Source organism: Euprymna scolopes, chromosome 13 (genome assembly GCF_053919585.1).
Source record: "Euprymna scolopes isolate OS-2025 chromosome 13, ASM5391958v1, whole genome shotgun sequence".
Lineage (NCBI taxonomy): Eukaryota > Metazoa > Mollusca > Cephalopoda > Sepiida > Sepiolidae > Euprymna > Euprymna scolopes.
The window spans coordinates 51,183,034-51,198,520 of NC_136494.1; the positions used below are offsets into that span (position 1 = coordinate 51,183,034).

The following is a 15,487-nucleotide window of genomic DNA, read 5'->3' on the forward strand; positions in this document are numbered from 1 at the left end:
AGCATGGGTCCCCGGCGTTGCCCGGGTGTTTGGAGGTGTATGCTGAGCAAAAAAAAGGGGGTAATTTTTTAAACTTTGACCCCTATTATGACCCCTGAAAATTTATTGTTTTGGGCTCAAATCAAGTTATTAAGTTAGATCCATGTCCACGGAAGCTATATCTAAAATTTAAAGTGTGTAGACCCAAAATTGTCGGAGAAGTTTGGTAGAGTTCTCAAAGCTCAAATCGTTGAAATTTGACCCCTTAATCGCCAAATTTCTGGCTAAAAACCGATCACATAGATTTTTCCAAATCTCAGTACCCTGTATATCAAATTTCGAGTCTGTAGACTAAAAATTGACAGAGTTATTTCGTAGGGAAATGTACACAGACACACACACACACACACACACACACACACACACACACACTTTCACTTTTATAGATATATAGATTTAAAATTTGAGTCTGACAGAATGACAAAATTATATTGCAAACCGATATATTAAACAAACGAACTTCAAAGAGACAAATGAACACATAAGTAAAAACAATTTGTATTAGAAAACATTTATTATTCCACGTCTTTTTTTTACAGACCTGACGACTGAGGTTCGCTCTTAATAAAAATTGTTTTTTATAGTCTTAATTTTGACTTCCTTTTTCATAAAAAACTAAAAAAAAAAATCAAGAAAGAAAAGAAATTTAATTTTATTTTTTCATTAATTTCTTTCTGTGCAAAGCAATTCTTTCAAACTTACTCTGTTTCCAAAATGTTTTTATTTTATTCCCCTCCCCCTTCATTCATTTTCCTCCGCATCCTGGCAAGATTACTGTACACATAGATTCGAAAAAATAGTCAAAAACAAATATATAAATAAATGTTATCAAAGGCAAGATAAGTTACTTTTCTACCTAACTGGATATCTTTTTTGTGTTTTTATTCAATGTAATATATTTATTCAGCTCGAAAAACATACAGTGTTTACCGATGTGTTGGAAAATTCAAGATGGCGTCTCACACCCTCTTTAACACCGTAAGTTTGGGAAAAGGTGTTATAAATAAAAAACTATACAAAATACTATTAAAAACCCGCCGAATATATGTCAACCTATGTCACGGTAACATATATTGAGCGAGTTTTTAACAGTATTTTAACAGGGCACATCGTAAAAACTGACCCATTAATTTTCCTAAAGTAAAAACTATATCGTTTTTAAACTTTTAAAACTGTACATTATAAAAAGAAAACTGTTCGAGTGATTTTTTTTTTTTTTTTACATGGGTGTCACCACTTATCAAGGCCCAGAGGCCACTCAAGGATAAGGGTTAATAGGTATACATTAGTCATTGTGATTTTAGCATAGTAAACAGTGGGAATTTTGTAACTTGGATTACTTGAAAAAGAAAACTGTTCGAATGATTGAAAATGAAAACAAAATAACAATGTAAATATATTGATAAGAAAAAAACAAAAACAAACGAAGTTTCCGTTTCAGGAACCCGAGTTTAATTTTATGTCGTAATCATTCAACTCGTTAGCGGTTTTATTCAGCGATTAGGGATAACCATACGACATATCTAATTACCAAAGCGATTTTTTTTTTAATTTTTTTTTTTTATTAAAACTAAACCTGTTTAGTTTTAATGAACCAATTTTTTTAAAGCCAACACTTTAGTTATTTTGAGAGCGTGCAACTGCACCCGAAAGGTTGATTAGGAAACTCCAAATCCTTTTATGACTCGGAAAAAAAAGGGCTTTTTATCGGCTTAAATGATAAACTAATGTTAAATATTAGTATTTGCCATCGATTCTGAAATAAAATGAAATCCTGACATTGTGATCATTTTTGCAGGTGTTATGTGCCAAATATTGAAATAAGAATGTTTAAATTCAATTATTGTAATTTAAGTCTTTAAGTTTAAAGTCGATTTTATTTATAAAATATCTTTTTAGAAATCAATCTCAAAAACAATCTGAACAATAAATCTCTTTTGTTATGGCTAAGTTTTTGTCAAGGGTAGAAATTATAATAGACAAGTATTCATCCATGATGACATTTTACCGATTTCCTGGTTTACAGGTATTCTTGCTAAATTTCTTCGAAAGAATTGACATAAACAATACTTCAACTAAATACGTATATTTCATGCAATAATGACTTTTATTTCTTCTGACTTTTCCTAAACTAAACATAAAACATCGGTTAGGGTTAGTTTAACATTCTGTAAAAGTACCTTCCGTTTTTTTTTTTTTTTTTTGTTTTTTGTACTTCTGCAGAGAAGGTAAAAAAACGATAAAAACTGGATATATTTTTCGTGTTTTTATTCAATTTAACATGTTTATTCAGCTCGAAAAGAATACAGTGTTTACCGATGTGTTGGAAAATTCAAGATGGCGTCTCACACATTCTTTAACACCGTAAGTTTGGGAAAAGGTGTTATAAATAAAAAACTATACAAAATACTATTAAAAACCCGCCGAATATATGTCAACCTATGTCACGGTAACATATATTGAGCGAGTTTTTAACAGTATTTTAACCGGTTTTTTATTTATTACACCTTTTTCCAAACTTACCGTGTTAAAGAGAGAATCGGCCGCCATCTTGAATTTTCCAATACATCGGTAAACACTGTATGCTTTTCGAGCTGAATAAACATGTTAAATTGAATAAAAACACGAAAAATTTGCCTTTGATAACATTTATTTGTTATATATTTGTTTTTTGGCAACTTATTCGAATCTATGTGTACAGTAATACAAACCCGAAATGAATTAAAGACCACGAGTGAAATGAGAAAAAGAAGTCAGCGGGTTTGGTTGCCATAACAACGTGACGGTAGTGAACGTGTGCGTGTGTGCGCGTATTTCGTGTAGTTTAGTATTTTTTTGCGTAGTTTAGTATTTTTCGTGTAGTTTAGTATTTTGTGTGCGCGTATTTCGTGTAGTTTCGTATTTTTTTAATTTGTAAATAACAAGTTATTAAAAAATTAAACCCTTCCAAGATGGACAATAAATAAAGCCATAATATTTTATGGTAAAGGTAAGAGCGTAGAAACGATTGTTTTTTAGGAGATGTGATTATTGGATTAACCAATCAGAAATCGTCTGTGGCACACACACATCTCTGTTTTTATAGATATATATAGAAGATAGATATAGATATAGATAGATAGAAGATAGAAGATAGATTAAATGTTAAATAGATTTTGTAAATAGTACAGTTGAAATGATTAGAATATTTCCAATATGTAATAAGGTCGAGGTAATTAGTTAAAGAGATTTAATATAATGTGATATGCAAATGAGCATAAGTCATTCGATATGGGGGTTGTTTGTAGAATAGTATATAAAGAAATTAGGCAAAGATTCTTATGTCTCCTATAACAGAAACATCCTAAAATGGGTTCTAATGTTTCTCTACCAGGAGAGATCTACCCTCTTACCTCCTTTATATTTCGTTGATGATGGAGAGCTGTACACACAGACAGACACACACGAACCCTATTACTTTATAAAAATATATATATATATATATATATATATATATATATATATATTAGTAATGATTTGAAAAGTTTTTTAAAAAATAACTTTGGTGCCATCATCTGGAATCCAAACACAAACATTCAGCCTTAGTCGTCATTTAGGGTTTCAACCTTAGTCATTATTTAGCATTTCAGTCTTCATTGTTGCTGTCTGAGTTATTGCTAACTGGATAAAAAAGGCTTAAAATTAAGACACTGACTGCTAAAATTGTATATGTACGAATGTTCAGAACTTGGTCGATTTATTCCAGCCAAGGTCAACTGTTTTTTTTAAAGCTTTGAAACTATTTTATAGGCTAAAAACCAAATTGAAAGTGTTCCCAAGGTCAAAATACCTGTAGACCAAATATTAAAAGAGGAGTTTGGTAGAGATGTTTCACACACATTCACCAACAAGGTAACTTTATATATACACATATATAAAATAATAATACTAGCAGGACCTGTTAACTGGTGTTGCCCGGTGGAAGAAGGACTCCCAGTGTAAAAAATTAAAGTATGGCTGTTGTTGTTGTTACCCAACCCCCAACCTCCTCATGTTAATAACAGGTTTCGGAATGGGCACCATGAACCTCCCTATGTTAAGAATGGCTTTCGGAATAGACACCCCATTTTTTGATTGGGAGTAGAGTTGTCTAAAAATTTGCTAATCGCTGTTAGGATTCGAATGTGCAAATAATTTGAAATAACAGAAAAATTTGGTGGTTGCAGTGTCGGCCGGCCTATGCGTGCTAATCTGGTGGCCAGTCATTAAAAGTGTACAATACAGGGCATTATATCTTGGAAACTATTTGTATGCCCCAAAGAAAAATGAGATTTTCTAAAAATCAGCATAGTGGGAAAACCTATAAAAGTCTTCATTTTAAAGAAAAGCGTGTAGTTGGAGCTAAGGTAAAACTTATTAAAAAAAAGAACAACTGGTGGTTTCTAATGCAATAAGTGGTCTTTTATGCAAAGTAAACATGCATATATTTGGTTCAAGGTATGTTTATTTTTTTTGTGCAGAGAGGGCATTATATGTCGTAAAGTACTTGCATCTGTCATATATAATTAGGTTTTCTGAATCAGTATAGAGGGAAATCTATAAAAATTCATCATTTTTAAGGAAAGTTTGAAGTTGGAGTTAAAGTAAAAAATGATCTTTTCTTAAAAAAAAAAAAAAGTACAATTTGTGTAAAAGCAAATGCAAAAGGAAGGATTAGCATTTGTAGAATAAGTTTGGTGGTAAAAAAAAAAAATATTTAAAAATAAAAATTTACTGCTTGGAAAGCATAAAAGGTAAACATGGTTGAACGTAAATGTAATGTATTTTGTTTTCAGGGTATTTTTTGGAGAAGTGTGGATTTTTCAAATATTTGTAAATGTTAAGTGTGTTCGTTTATGTTATAAGATTTTAATCCAGAATAATCGTATTCTCAGGTCTCAGCCAATGGGAAATGAGGAAAATTTAATAGGGATTAATTGCTATTTTTGAAATATCCTGTTCATCAAACTAAATAAAAATTGCTTCAATGTAGGATTTCTTCTCAAGCAGAATAAACAATTTCTTCGGAGATTTTATGCATTGAATAAGTTATTTAAACAATATTTTTATCATTTCAAACAAACAAGAAATTCTGCTATCCAAACAAAAACATTACCTCAGTGTAGAAGGATTTTTTTCACACAAGATCCCACAGTGCCTAACAGGGATTTTTTGTTTTTAATATTTTTTTGATCGATTGTTTATTGAAATAACTTTCTTAAATTATTTAGCAATGAGTTTTCTTGCATTAAACATTTTACAAAAACAAAGAAAGTTTCTTTCATTTGTTTTGGTCAGAAATTTTTTAAGCAGTAAACACAGGCTTTATTTTGAAAGAGTTATGGCGTCTTGCCTTGAACAAAGTACTTGTTCTGATATTACACTTCATCTATTCTGTTTTCTATCTGTAAAGTAGAAAACATGGCAACACTTTTTTTATTTAAAAATTTTCAAAGTACAAAAAGTGCCTTCAACATCATAAACAAAATTTATCTCCCATGACAAAAAAATTAGAACTAACAAAAATATTACATCTCCCACACTTATTTTAGAATTTACAGTGATTAAATATACCTTTCCCTCATTCACGAAATTGGTAAGATGGCTGGGATCGATCTCATTAAAATTTGATTCTCCTATGTAAAAAAAACTACTTGATCAAATTAAGTGAAATATTTTATGAGAATTTAATTCCATAATGGGTCCATACAATTTTCAATAATCTCATTTTTTAATGCTTTGATTAAACTAAACAATTACCCCCACTTTCACTAAATTTTTTTGTAGATATTAATAAAATAATACTTACTTTATTTTTTTCATTAAGCATTTCTTCTAATTGGCGTGCATTATGTTGTGCTTTTTCTAATTCTGCTGATGCTTCTGATGTTTTATGCAATTTAGATTCAAGTTCAATAATCTAGAAGAGAAATGAACAATTTATGGTCATGGTTGATGCGGTTCATTTGTCATCTTTATAAATTCACACGTTTAGAAATATTTTTTTTACATCAGAAATATTTTTCAGGCAAATCTCTTTTTTATTAATAAAGAGCATGAAAGGAAGAATTCAATTTTTTAAATTTCAATGAACAAACATCCAAAATTTAATTAATGAAATCGAACAAAACTTTAATAGATATATGATATCTTGTTCTTGGTTGATCACTTGATAATAATGTGATAATTTCATCCATTTTTGTTTTTTTGATTGAATTTGATTCCTAAGTAGTTTAGCAATGAGATCTTATGTAAACTCTATTACAACAAACTGAGAATGATTTTTTATTTGAACCAATTTTAACTATAACGGTTCCTTTACTAATTCAGCTTGTGCTAAATTAGTCTAAAGAAAAATCTCTGCACCAAACCTTGTCATAGTCAAGTGCCATCAACTTCTGAAAGTTTAGGTCCATCCCAAAGTAATGATGAAAGTTTAGGTCTTTAAGGAAAGAGCATACAAGATGCTTTCTCCTTGGGTTCTCCTTAGCTTCACAAGGAAATAGTTCTGTATGATGATGATGATGATGATCAATTTCTTTGCCTATAGTTTCTTAAGATGATGATGATGATCAAGTTACTAAGTATTGGAAAATCTAGGTTTCCTTATCTTTGCCACAATCAGACAAACTTCTTAATGAACAGCTTCCTTGTAATTATTTAAATCTATTTCATGTGTAATAGGGTTGTTGGTTGGTTTTGTTTTATGGCATATCAACATTTTTCAGGTTATTTAGTACTGAATACAGTGATTTAAGGAAAATGTTTTAATAGAATGTGTTTTTTTTTTTTTCGGTTTCTATTTAATCCATAGTTGGGACCCTAACAGGTACTACTACACCGGGTCAGAGTGAACCTGGGAGCAATGGTGGCTTCACACTCCCCAAAGCCCGCAAGCTGGGCCCTCACCATCGGATACAGTTTAAGGTCATATCCAGGACCAGTATAATAGGGAAGTAGTATTTTCTTTTTGTCAAAATTCCAATTTTCTTGCAATACAATCTGATGAATAGCTCCAAAAAAAGATTCATTTATTAAACATGAATTCTTTTTTCATTTTCTAATTTAATCCTTTTTTTCCACATTGGAAGCTGACTTCATTAAGTTCAGATCATTAATTCATTGTAGAGATTATCATTCTCTATCTAATCCGGAAAAATTACATCCCAACAATAAATTGATAAACTCTAATTGAGAAATAATTATATTTAATTTTTTTTTTTTTAGAAAATTTCCATTTTCAAACAACACAAATTTGGTTTCAATCCTCTGCCTTTTTTTGAAGCAACATTTTGGCATCAAATTTTTAAAGGTCAAATTTTTAAAGGTCATCCAAAAAAAAGGCAAAGCTCTCTTTAGTTGCTGAGGCTTTTACAAATTTTAAAATATGTCTTTTCTTTAAATGCAAGAACTTACCTGTTGTTTGCATTGATTAAGACTCTGGAAATAATTGCTTACATCTTTTTCTAAATTGGAAACTTGATTATTCTTCTCTTTTAATTCTTGTTCATGCTCTAATTTTTCTAATTGTTGGCTTTGTTGCAGTGATTGCAAATGCTGTGACAGCTCTGCATTACGTACCAACAATTTGTCCTTCTCTGTAAAAAAACAAAAAACAAATAAAATAAATGCTATTAGAACTTTAAATAATTAATGATTGGTTAATTTTTACAAAAACACTCTTTATGTAAGTTACAAGTTAGATGTATTCAAGTTTTAAAAATAAACTTTAAAAATCAAATTTAACAGAATTCTGATAGGGATATAGTTTGGTTGATGTAAACACAAACTTAACCAATATTTCACCAATAAGAGATATAGCTAGTTTATAAGAAACACTCTTCTAATCATTAATCATTTCTTCCAATAAGTTCTATCAGAAATCAAAAAGACTTTAACAAAAGAGGGGGAAAAAAGAAATTAGGTATTAATGGAAGAAAACCAGAAACTATAAAAAGAAGCAAAATAAAAAAGGGGTAAGCAATAAAAATACTTTTCATTTACCCTCAGTGCATATCTGGAGATCTTTGACTCTTTGGCTGCCATCAACTTCCATTGACTGGAATTGGTTCAAGGAAGTTGTCAACTGTTCTTCAACTTTTTTAAACTGAAAACAAAAGGACATAAAATATAACTAATATTCACTATACAATACAAAATCGAAGAAACTTATTAATAGGGGATTAGTAATTTAATAAAGTTAGAGAGGAGTTTTACTAAAATCTTATAACTTCTCTGTTGTGTCTGATAGATTGTTATAAGATGAATTCTTTTGCTATGTTTGTTGATATAATGATGTGTTCTACTGTGTGTGTGTGTGTATATCTCCATAAGGATAATATAGATGTCAAGAGACATTTTGCCATCTAATTTTATTAATCGCTTATGGTGTGTGCAGGTACACAGCATGTAAATTAGTGTGAATGCTGAAAATAAAAAAAGAGTGACACTCTTTGTGTAAATGTTCAGAGACCTTAAGAAATATTAGAGAGTAATTGAATCAATTTTGAGGGTGAGAAGAATACATAGATAGCTAAGTGAGAGATTGATAACTTCTTCAATTAATAAAAAATTTACAGCTAATTAGAATTTAAACACTTTTTTAAACAAAACAATCCCAGAAATAAGATATATTATAACATATATTTTGTGCTATCAAAGAGCCTTAGTAAAGCAAACATTAATTCAGTCAGTTTCAGTATAATAACAGAATTCATATCATTGTTCTTTTGTGTTAGGTATTTTTTACATAGGTTCAGAAATTTTTCTCAATTAGTCCTGTTCAGTTTCAAACATACTAGTTTTTCACAGTTTAGTTCAAACCCGTTTAGGAAAATTGAAAAACGATCACTATCAGAAGTGTCCTCTTAAATTCTCAAGAGAAGTTTATGTATGTTTAGGTCACATATAGTTGAGTTTATAGCTGAGTGGGTTTTGGAAAAATTATTTATATATCTGTACTTCTTGATTAAGTACAAACCATTTTCAGTTATAAATCATTACATGCTTTAAATTTGTATCGCTATATTCTCAACCAGTGCTGTGGCTATTGAAGTCATGCAATCAATAGATTTTCAAGCTCACTCATTTCTCATGGCAGAATAGATAGAGAACATATGTTGATTGTTTTAACCCTAATAGCAAAATCAATTTTAACATTGATGTTCAAACTGATTTTGCGCTGGGAAGTGTTATTTTAAAACAAAAGATTAATATTCTCCCCAGAATATCCGAGTGTTGTCTCATGTATTTGATTGTATGATTGAAAATTCTTTGCTTTATCATTTTGTTTCAAGAATGTCTCCTAGATACAGACGATATCCAGACATAGGTGTATTAGTAACAGATGTATTTTGCCAAGGTTACTTTTTACTCCATTCATTCAAAGTAATTTTTATACCAATTTTGATTAATCATTACTACTTTTTTTTCTATTTTGTTGTTTTTATAGTAGGTACATTTTTCAGGTTCTGTTTGATCTAGTTTTTCTTTTTTATTCATTTTATTTTTATTGGATACTAGCAGGGCCTGTGTATTGATGTTGCCCAGTGGAAGTATGATGCAAAGCTAGAACAGATTTAGCCTCCCACCCCGAAAACAAATTAAAATATTAATGTCAACTCTGGAAAATAGTGAGCACTGGTGGCCGTAGCTAAGATGAAATCATCTGGCTTCCACTGTCAGGCATTGTCTATCAATGGCAGCTAGCAGAAGTCATTGGCTGTCATTGTATACACTGGCGATTAGTGCTAGTTTGGGGCGGTTACCTGTGGGCACTGGTGAGTATTGGCAGGTACTGAACTTAACTGGTGAACACTGGCTGTCTTTACAACTCTATTGGGCTACTCTGAACTGAAATTGCTTATCTTCAACTGTCGAACTCGAGGTCAATTACTCAACAGTCATTCGCCATTTAAAGCAAATAGGAAAGTCAAAAAGGTTGGAAAATGGGTGCCACATGAACTGAACGATAATAAAAAAAATCGTCGTTTTGAGGTGTCTTCTATGCTTTTTCTGTGCAACAAAAACAACCCATTTTTTGAGCAGTTTGTGATGTGTGATGAGAAATGGATCCTCTACATTGGTTGGATGCCGGAGAAGCTCCACAACACTTCCCGAAGTCGAAATTGCACCAAAAAAAAGTTTATGGTGACTGTTTGGTAGTCTACGGCCGGTCTCAGCCATCACAGCTTCTTGAATCTGGGCAAAATAATTACGGCGGAGAAGTACTGTTGACAAATTGATAAAATACACCAGAAGCTCCAATGTATGTGCTTGAGACTGGTCAATATAAAAGAACCAATTCTTGTCCATGATAATACTCGCTTGTATGTTGCTCAACTGACCCTGCAGAAGCTGAATGAATTGGCCGACGAGACAGTTCTTCATCCGCCATATTCATCCTCTCATCCACTGATTATCACTTTTTTAAGCATCTTGACAACTTCCTGCGCGAAAAATGTTTCAAAAGCCGAGATGATGCTAAATCGGCCTTCAATGACTTCATCGCTTCCAGAACTCCGGATTTCTATGCTAATCGGATAAATAAACTTGTTTCTCATTGGCAAGAATGTGTCGATTCTAATAATTCTTATTTCGATTAATAAAGTTTATCATGAAAGGAGTTACAATCTTTTGAAGTTGTACGTAAAAAAAACAACATTTTTTTTGCACCAACCTAATAACTTATTAGTATTGTGACCTGCACCCAGCAGGTCACAATCAAAGTGCTTGAGAACTTCTTACCAAAAGCTTGTGACAAATACTTTATTAGTATTGTGATCTGTACCCACCAGACACTGGCTGGTGATAACTAACTTGTTAGTATTGTGTGATCTGTACCTACCAGACACTGGCTGGCAATAAATAACTTATTAGTATTGTGACTTGCACCCACCATACATTGGCTGGCAATAAATAACTTATTAGTGTTGCGATCTGCACCAACCAGGCACTGGCTGGCAATAACTTATCCATTCGAAACAATTGTTTATTGGGTATTTTAGAATATTCCATTTTCATACTAAGGGAATAACGGTTGGTGCGATGATATAGATAGATGTTGTTAAAATTACTCATGCAATCTTGATTCCATTATTTGTAAGACTCTCTTCATCAAAGAAATATGATATAGATTGTCGTCACATTTATGTTTTTATATTTTATTTTGCATAAAATTCCAGGCGATGGCAATAATGTTAAGAAAAATAAGACGAACAAAATGGGGTAGTTATGATATCCGATTCCTTTATTGGCAGAAATAAGCGTACAAAGATTGCAGCGTTTGTTAAAGTTGAAATTATTGATTTTGTTAACACCATGTTGTTTAATACTCAATAGGCTTTTTTTCTGTTTGAAATTGCCTAAAACTTAAGTTGTAATATTTATTTTCTCACAATGTCTTTTGTTTTTATTTCATATCAGCCATTTTATTTCTGTTAAGATTTTTGACCAGTTTACACATTCTAGATTTGATATTTTCTGCATAAGAGATTTATATTTTCTTGGCTGACTAGTGTTGGTTCTATGATTTTTAAAGACCCCCCCCCCAATGAAATTCAGATAAATTTTGCAACATGGGGCCACAACCCCTACCAATTTTCTAATTGGCGGGAAGGAGGGGGATTCATGACGATGCTCATACAATTACTCCTCTTCATCTCTCTGCTCATGTGAAATTTAACATAAAATGATCTCAAATTTCCAAACCATTCTTTTTAGGATGGTTAAATGGTTTTTGGTGGTTGTATTGAAAAATTAATTAAAAAAAAAATACTTATTTTACTATTAACCCTAAGTTCAAGTGATAAACCCACCTCTTAAAAACCATTTCCTTAAATCTGCCACTATTTCTATGTTTCACACAAGTCCAACCTCTAATAAAATTTCTTTAATCCTACACCTAACCTTAATTTTGAGTGACAACCTCCCACAAAACTCCTTTATTAACTCTATTACTAACCCTAATTTCAAGCAGCAGCCCCCCCCACCCCAATGCATGGTAAAAAACATTTGCCTAAAAATATAGACCCAATCACAAAAATGCACAGGATTTATATCCCATATAAAAAAAGGTTAACTCCCTTAAAATGTTAGAATGGCCGGGAGATAAAGGATCATTTTACATTAAACTCATGTGCTATTCCTCACTTTAAATTTGAAAATTGTTTTTTTCTGCCAAGTTTTCATAGTGTTTGCACATAATTGCTTAAAAAAAATAGAATCTCATGTTTATTTCGAGTAAGAATGTGATTTAACAGAGATTGTTAATCTACAGATCTTTTTGTTTCTTTCACACTAAATATCAACTGATATATTTTAACTCAATGTTTGCTTTTAATTTTTTTAAATTCTTTTAAAAAATTAGTTTTTTGTGTAAAAAGATTGTTTTTGTGTGTAATAAAATTTGAAAACATTAACATGTTTGATCCAAAAAATAAATGAAAATAAAACATGCAAGAGAAAGATATTGAGTAAGAAAAGAACTTAAAAAAAAACAAAAAAACTTTTAGCTTCCCATCAGAAATCATTTGCTAGATGCAAAGATAACTCAAAACAGGAAAAGAAAAAGAAAACTAAAGTGAAAGTGACTTTTGACTTTGGTGGCATTCACCCAAGATGGGTTGAGTCGACTCCTCCTATAGAACACATAACATCCCATCACACGATGGTCCACAGTGGCCAAAATAGTTCTGGGCAGCCAATCTCGGAACCAGTGATGAACATTGTAAACCTGTTGACTGGAGGTTCAACATCTCCAGCTTCCCAGGCATCTTTGCTAATCCTGGAGTGGTTTTGGAGCTGTTGCTTCATGGATGAACTTTCCTGCATTCTGGTAATAGCGTGGCTGAACCAACAAAGTCTCCTCTTTAAAAACGCTTGATTAAGAAGGATGATTCTGCATTGCATCCAGATTTGTATATTTGAGACAAAATGGTGCCAGTGCACCTGCTTAATTCAGCAGAGACAGTACCACCTTTTTAAGATCTGCAGCTCTCATCGGCCAGGTCTTGCAGCTGTAGAGAAGAATTGTCTACACAAGCACCTGATAAATCCAGACTTTTGTGCCTATTGTGATCTTGGAACAAGACTATAGATAGGGTTGGAAGCAACTGAAAGCAGAAGACAAAGACAAATACAATCCAGTCAAATGACAAATAAGGACATGAAGCTTTGGTGATTCAAGTCAGTCTTATTAGCTCATATCTTGAAAAAATGATTTTGCATTTTTACCTTAGCTTCCAGTTCTGTATGACTTTGTGTTTTTTCCTCTAATTCTTTTACTAAGCTTTCACACTTTTTTTCTTTTTCTGTGTGTTGAATCTAGCAAAAATAAAATTTTTTAAAATTTAAATAGTAAAAATATGCACTGTTTAAATAGATATACACAACAATTTAAACCATATTTCAAATAAAATGTTCATACAAAAGTATATTATATTTAGGATTCCATCAAAAAATATGCTTTCTTGTCTCAAGGTAGATTATTTTTGCTACATTATTAAACTCCAGATTAATGAATCAGAGCAATCATCAGCTGATGCAATTTTGGAAACTTCTTTTGAAAGGGAAAAGTGCTAATACTGATGGGTGAAAATTTCACTTACTGTCTGGAATTTCAATGTATAGCTGGAAAAAATACTACACTACTCCTTCCCCTCAATCTGGTGCAACCAGATCAGGTTGTCTGAAGATGGCTTTTTGACTCAAATGCACCTACAATAACACATTTTTTTTTTTTAACTCTTTGCACAACTAAATCATATTCTGCAAAACCCAAAACAAAATAAAAGCCCCCCCCCTCCGTCCCTTTTTTCTTTTTTCTCCTTCACTTCTCTACTGGCTTCCTAACTGAAAACACACTAACCAAGAACATTATAAACCTTTTCCTTTTGCAGAGCTAAATGTTCTGCAGGGCCAGGAATAAAAACAACAACATCCACTACAAGTCTTTACCTTTATCTCTACCTTATCCTACAAAATCAGTAAATCTGAACCCATGAATAAATATAGAAGATGTAAATAACTTGAAGTATAAAAACATTTTTTTTACCCGGTCGGTAGGACTTTAGAATTAGATGACTTGCCCCCTGCAGAGAGTAAGAATCTCTCAATAGGGCAACCAGTTAGCCATGAGGTGCTACCCATAATGCTTTAGGACGTGATCCTGGAGATTGAGCTAACCTAGACCTGAGTGCAGAGAAGTCTAAGCACTGCAACACATCACTTCAGCTCTTACTTCAGCTAGACGGGCAGTCGGAGAAGCCCAATTGAGAGAGGCCAATCACGCCAAGTTCTAGCACTTACCCCAAAATACCAACTACCATAACAAAGAACAAAACAAAAGGTATTTCAACATTTTTTTCCCCCCATTACCAAAAATAGGCAAATCAAGTAATTGATAGAAGGCAAGGGTCAATCAATCGGAAAGACCAGAACTCAACACTCCATCTGAACATATGTATTTTTGAGGACATAATGAACAGGAAATAAAGTGCTTGAGAACTTCTTACCAAAAGCATATATCCTCTACGTAGACCTGACATGGTCAAGGCAAATGGGTTTCCTCCTTTACTATGTCCCAATTTTGGACTCCAAGATGGGTAGGGAACGTGGTTGATGAAAAATAAACCCAAAAATATATGGCTGAAAAAAAATATACTTTCCCCTCAAAACCCTTAAAAAACCATTCCTCTGACTCTGACCCCTCTAACTCAGGTGATGAGAAAAGATCTAAAACTAGGAAAACCATCTATAGACAAAGGAAACTTCCCAAGATTCCTAGTTATCTAGTTAATAGAAAATTTAAAAAATTAGAAATGTATCACCCTTTTCTAATAGAAAAAAATATTCTCAATAAAAAAACAAGCCAAAAACAAGTAAAAAAAAAAATAAGATAGAAACCTACTAGTCGAAGTAACCAATTTTAAAGATGCCCAATCTTAACTTTAAATGAAGAATTTCTATGAGTATAAGTGCAAAGTCTTTTCCCATGAAAGACTAAACACAACAAAAGGAGTGATTTGAAGCTATGAGCATTCCTTAGCAACAGAAGAAGAAATAAAAACCGAATTGGAAAACAAGGAGTAATCAACCACATCCGCATCAACATAAAAAGATAAAATAAAATAATAACCACCAATACATATACATATTAACTTTCGACACACCAACAATACTCAAAGAAATCAAGATTGGCTACTTAAATGTAAAAGTAGAACAATACATCCCAGCTCCGTTAAGATGTTTCCAATGGCAAAAAATATCGACATCATAAAGAAGTCCGTAAAGGAATGAAAATGCAGCAACAGAGAGCCTGACCACACTGAAGAAAAATGTATAAATGAGGTGAAATGCATTAGCTGCAAAGATCACCCGGTCTTCTCTCAAATATGTAAAACATAAAAAGAAAAAGAAATAAAGGAAGTAA

At 32.0% G+C, this 15,487-nt stretch overlaps 1 protein-coding gene across 7 annotated transcripts in view; it reads right to left on the reverse strand.

Annotated features, from left to right (window-relative positions):
• Window positions 1-15,487, reverse strand: part of LOC145292018 (golgin subfamily A member 1-like) — a 250,205-nt gene that overhangs the window by 21,171 nt on the left and 213,547 nt on the right. For all 7 annotated transcript variants that reach the window (XM_080138020.1, XM_080138021.1, XM_080138017.1 and 4 more), the window contains 4 exons: window positions 13,291-13,380; window positions 8,062-8,164; window positions 7,474-7,655; window positions 5,867-5,977 (listed from right to left, as the gene is read on the reverse strand). In XM_080138020.1, the coding sequence (XP_079994146.1) occupies window positions 5,867-5,977; window positions 7,474-7,655; window positions 8,062-8,164; window positions 13,291-13,380 (486 nt within the window). The remainder of the gene's footprint in view (window positions 1-5,866; window positions 5,978-7,473; window positions 7,656-8,061; window positions 8,165-13,290; window positions 13,381-15,487) is intronic.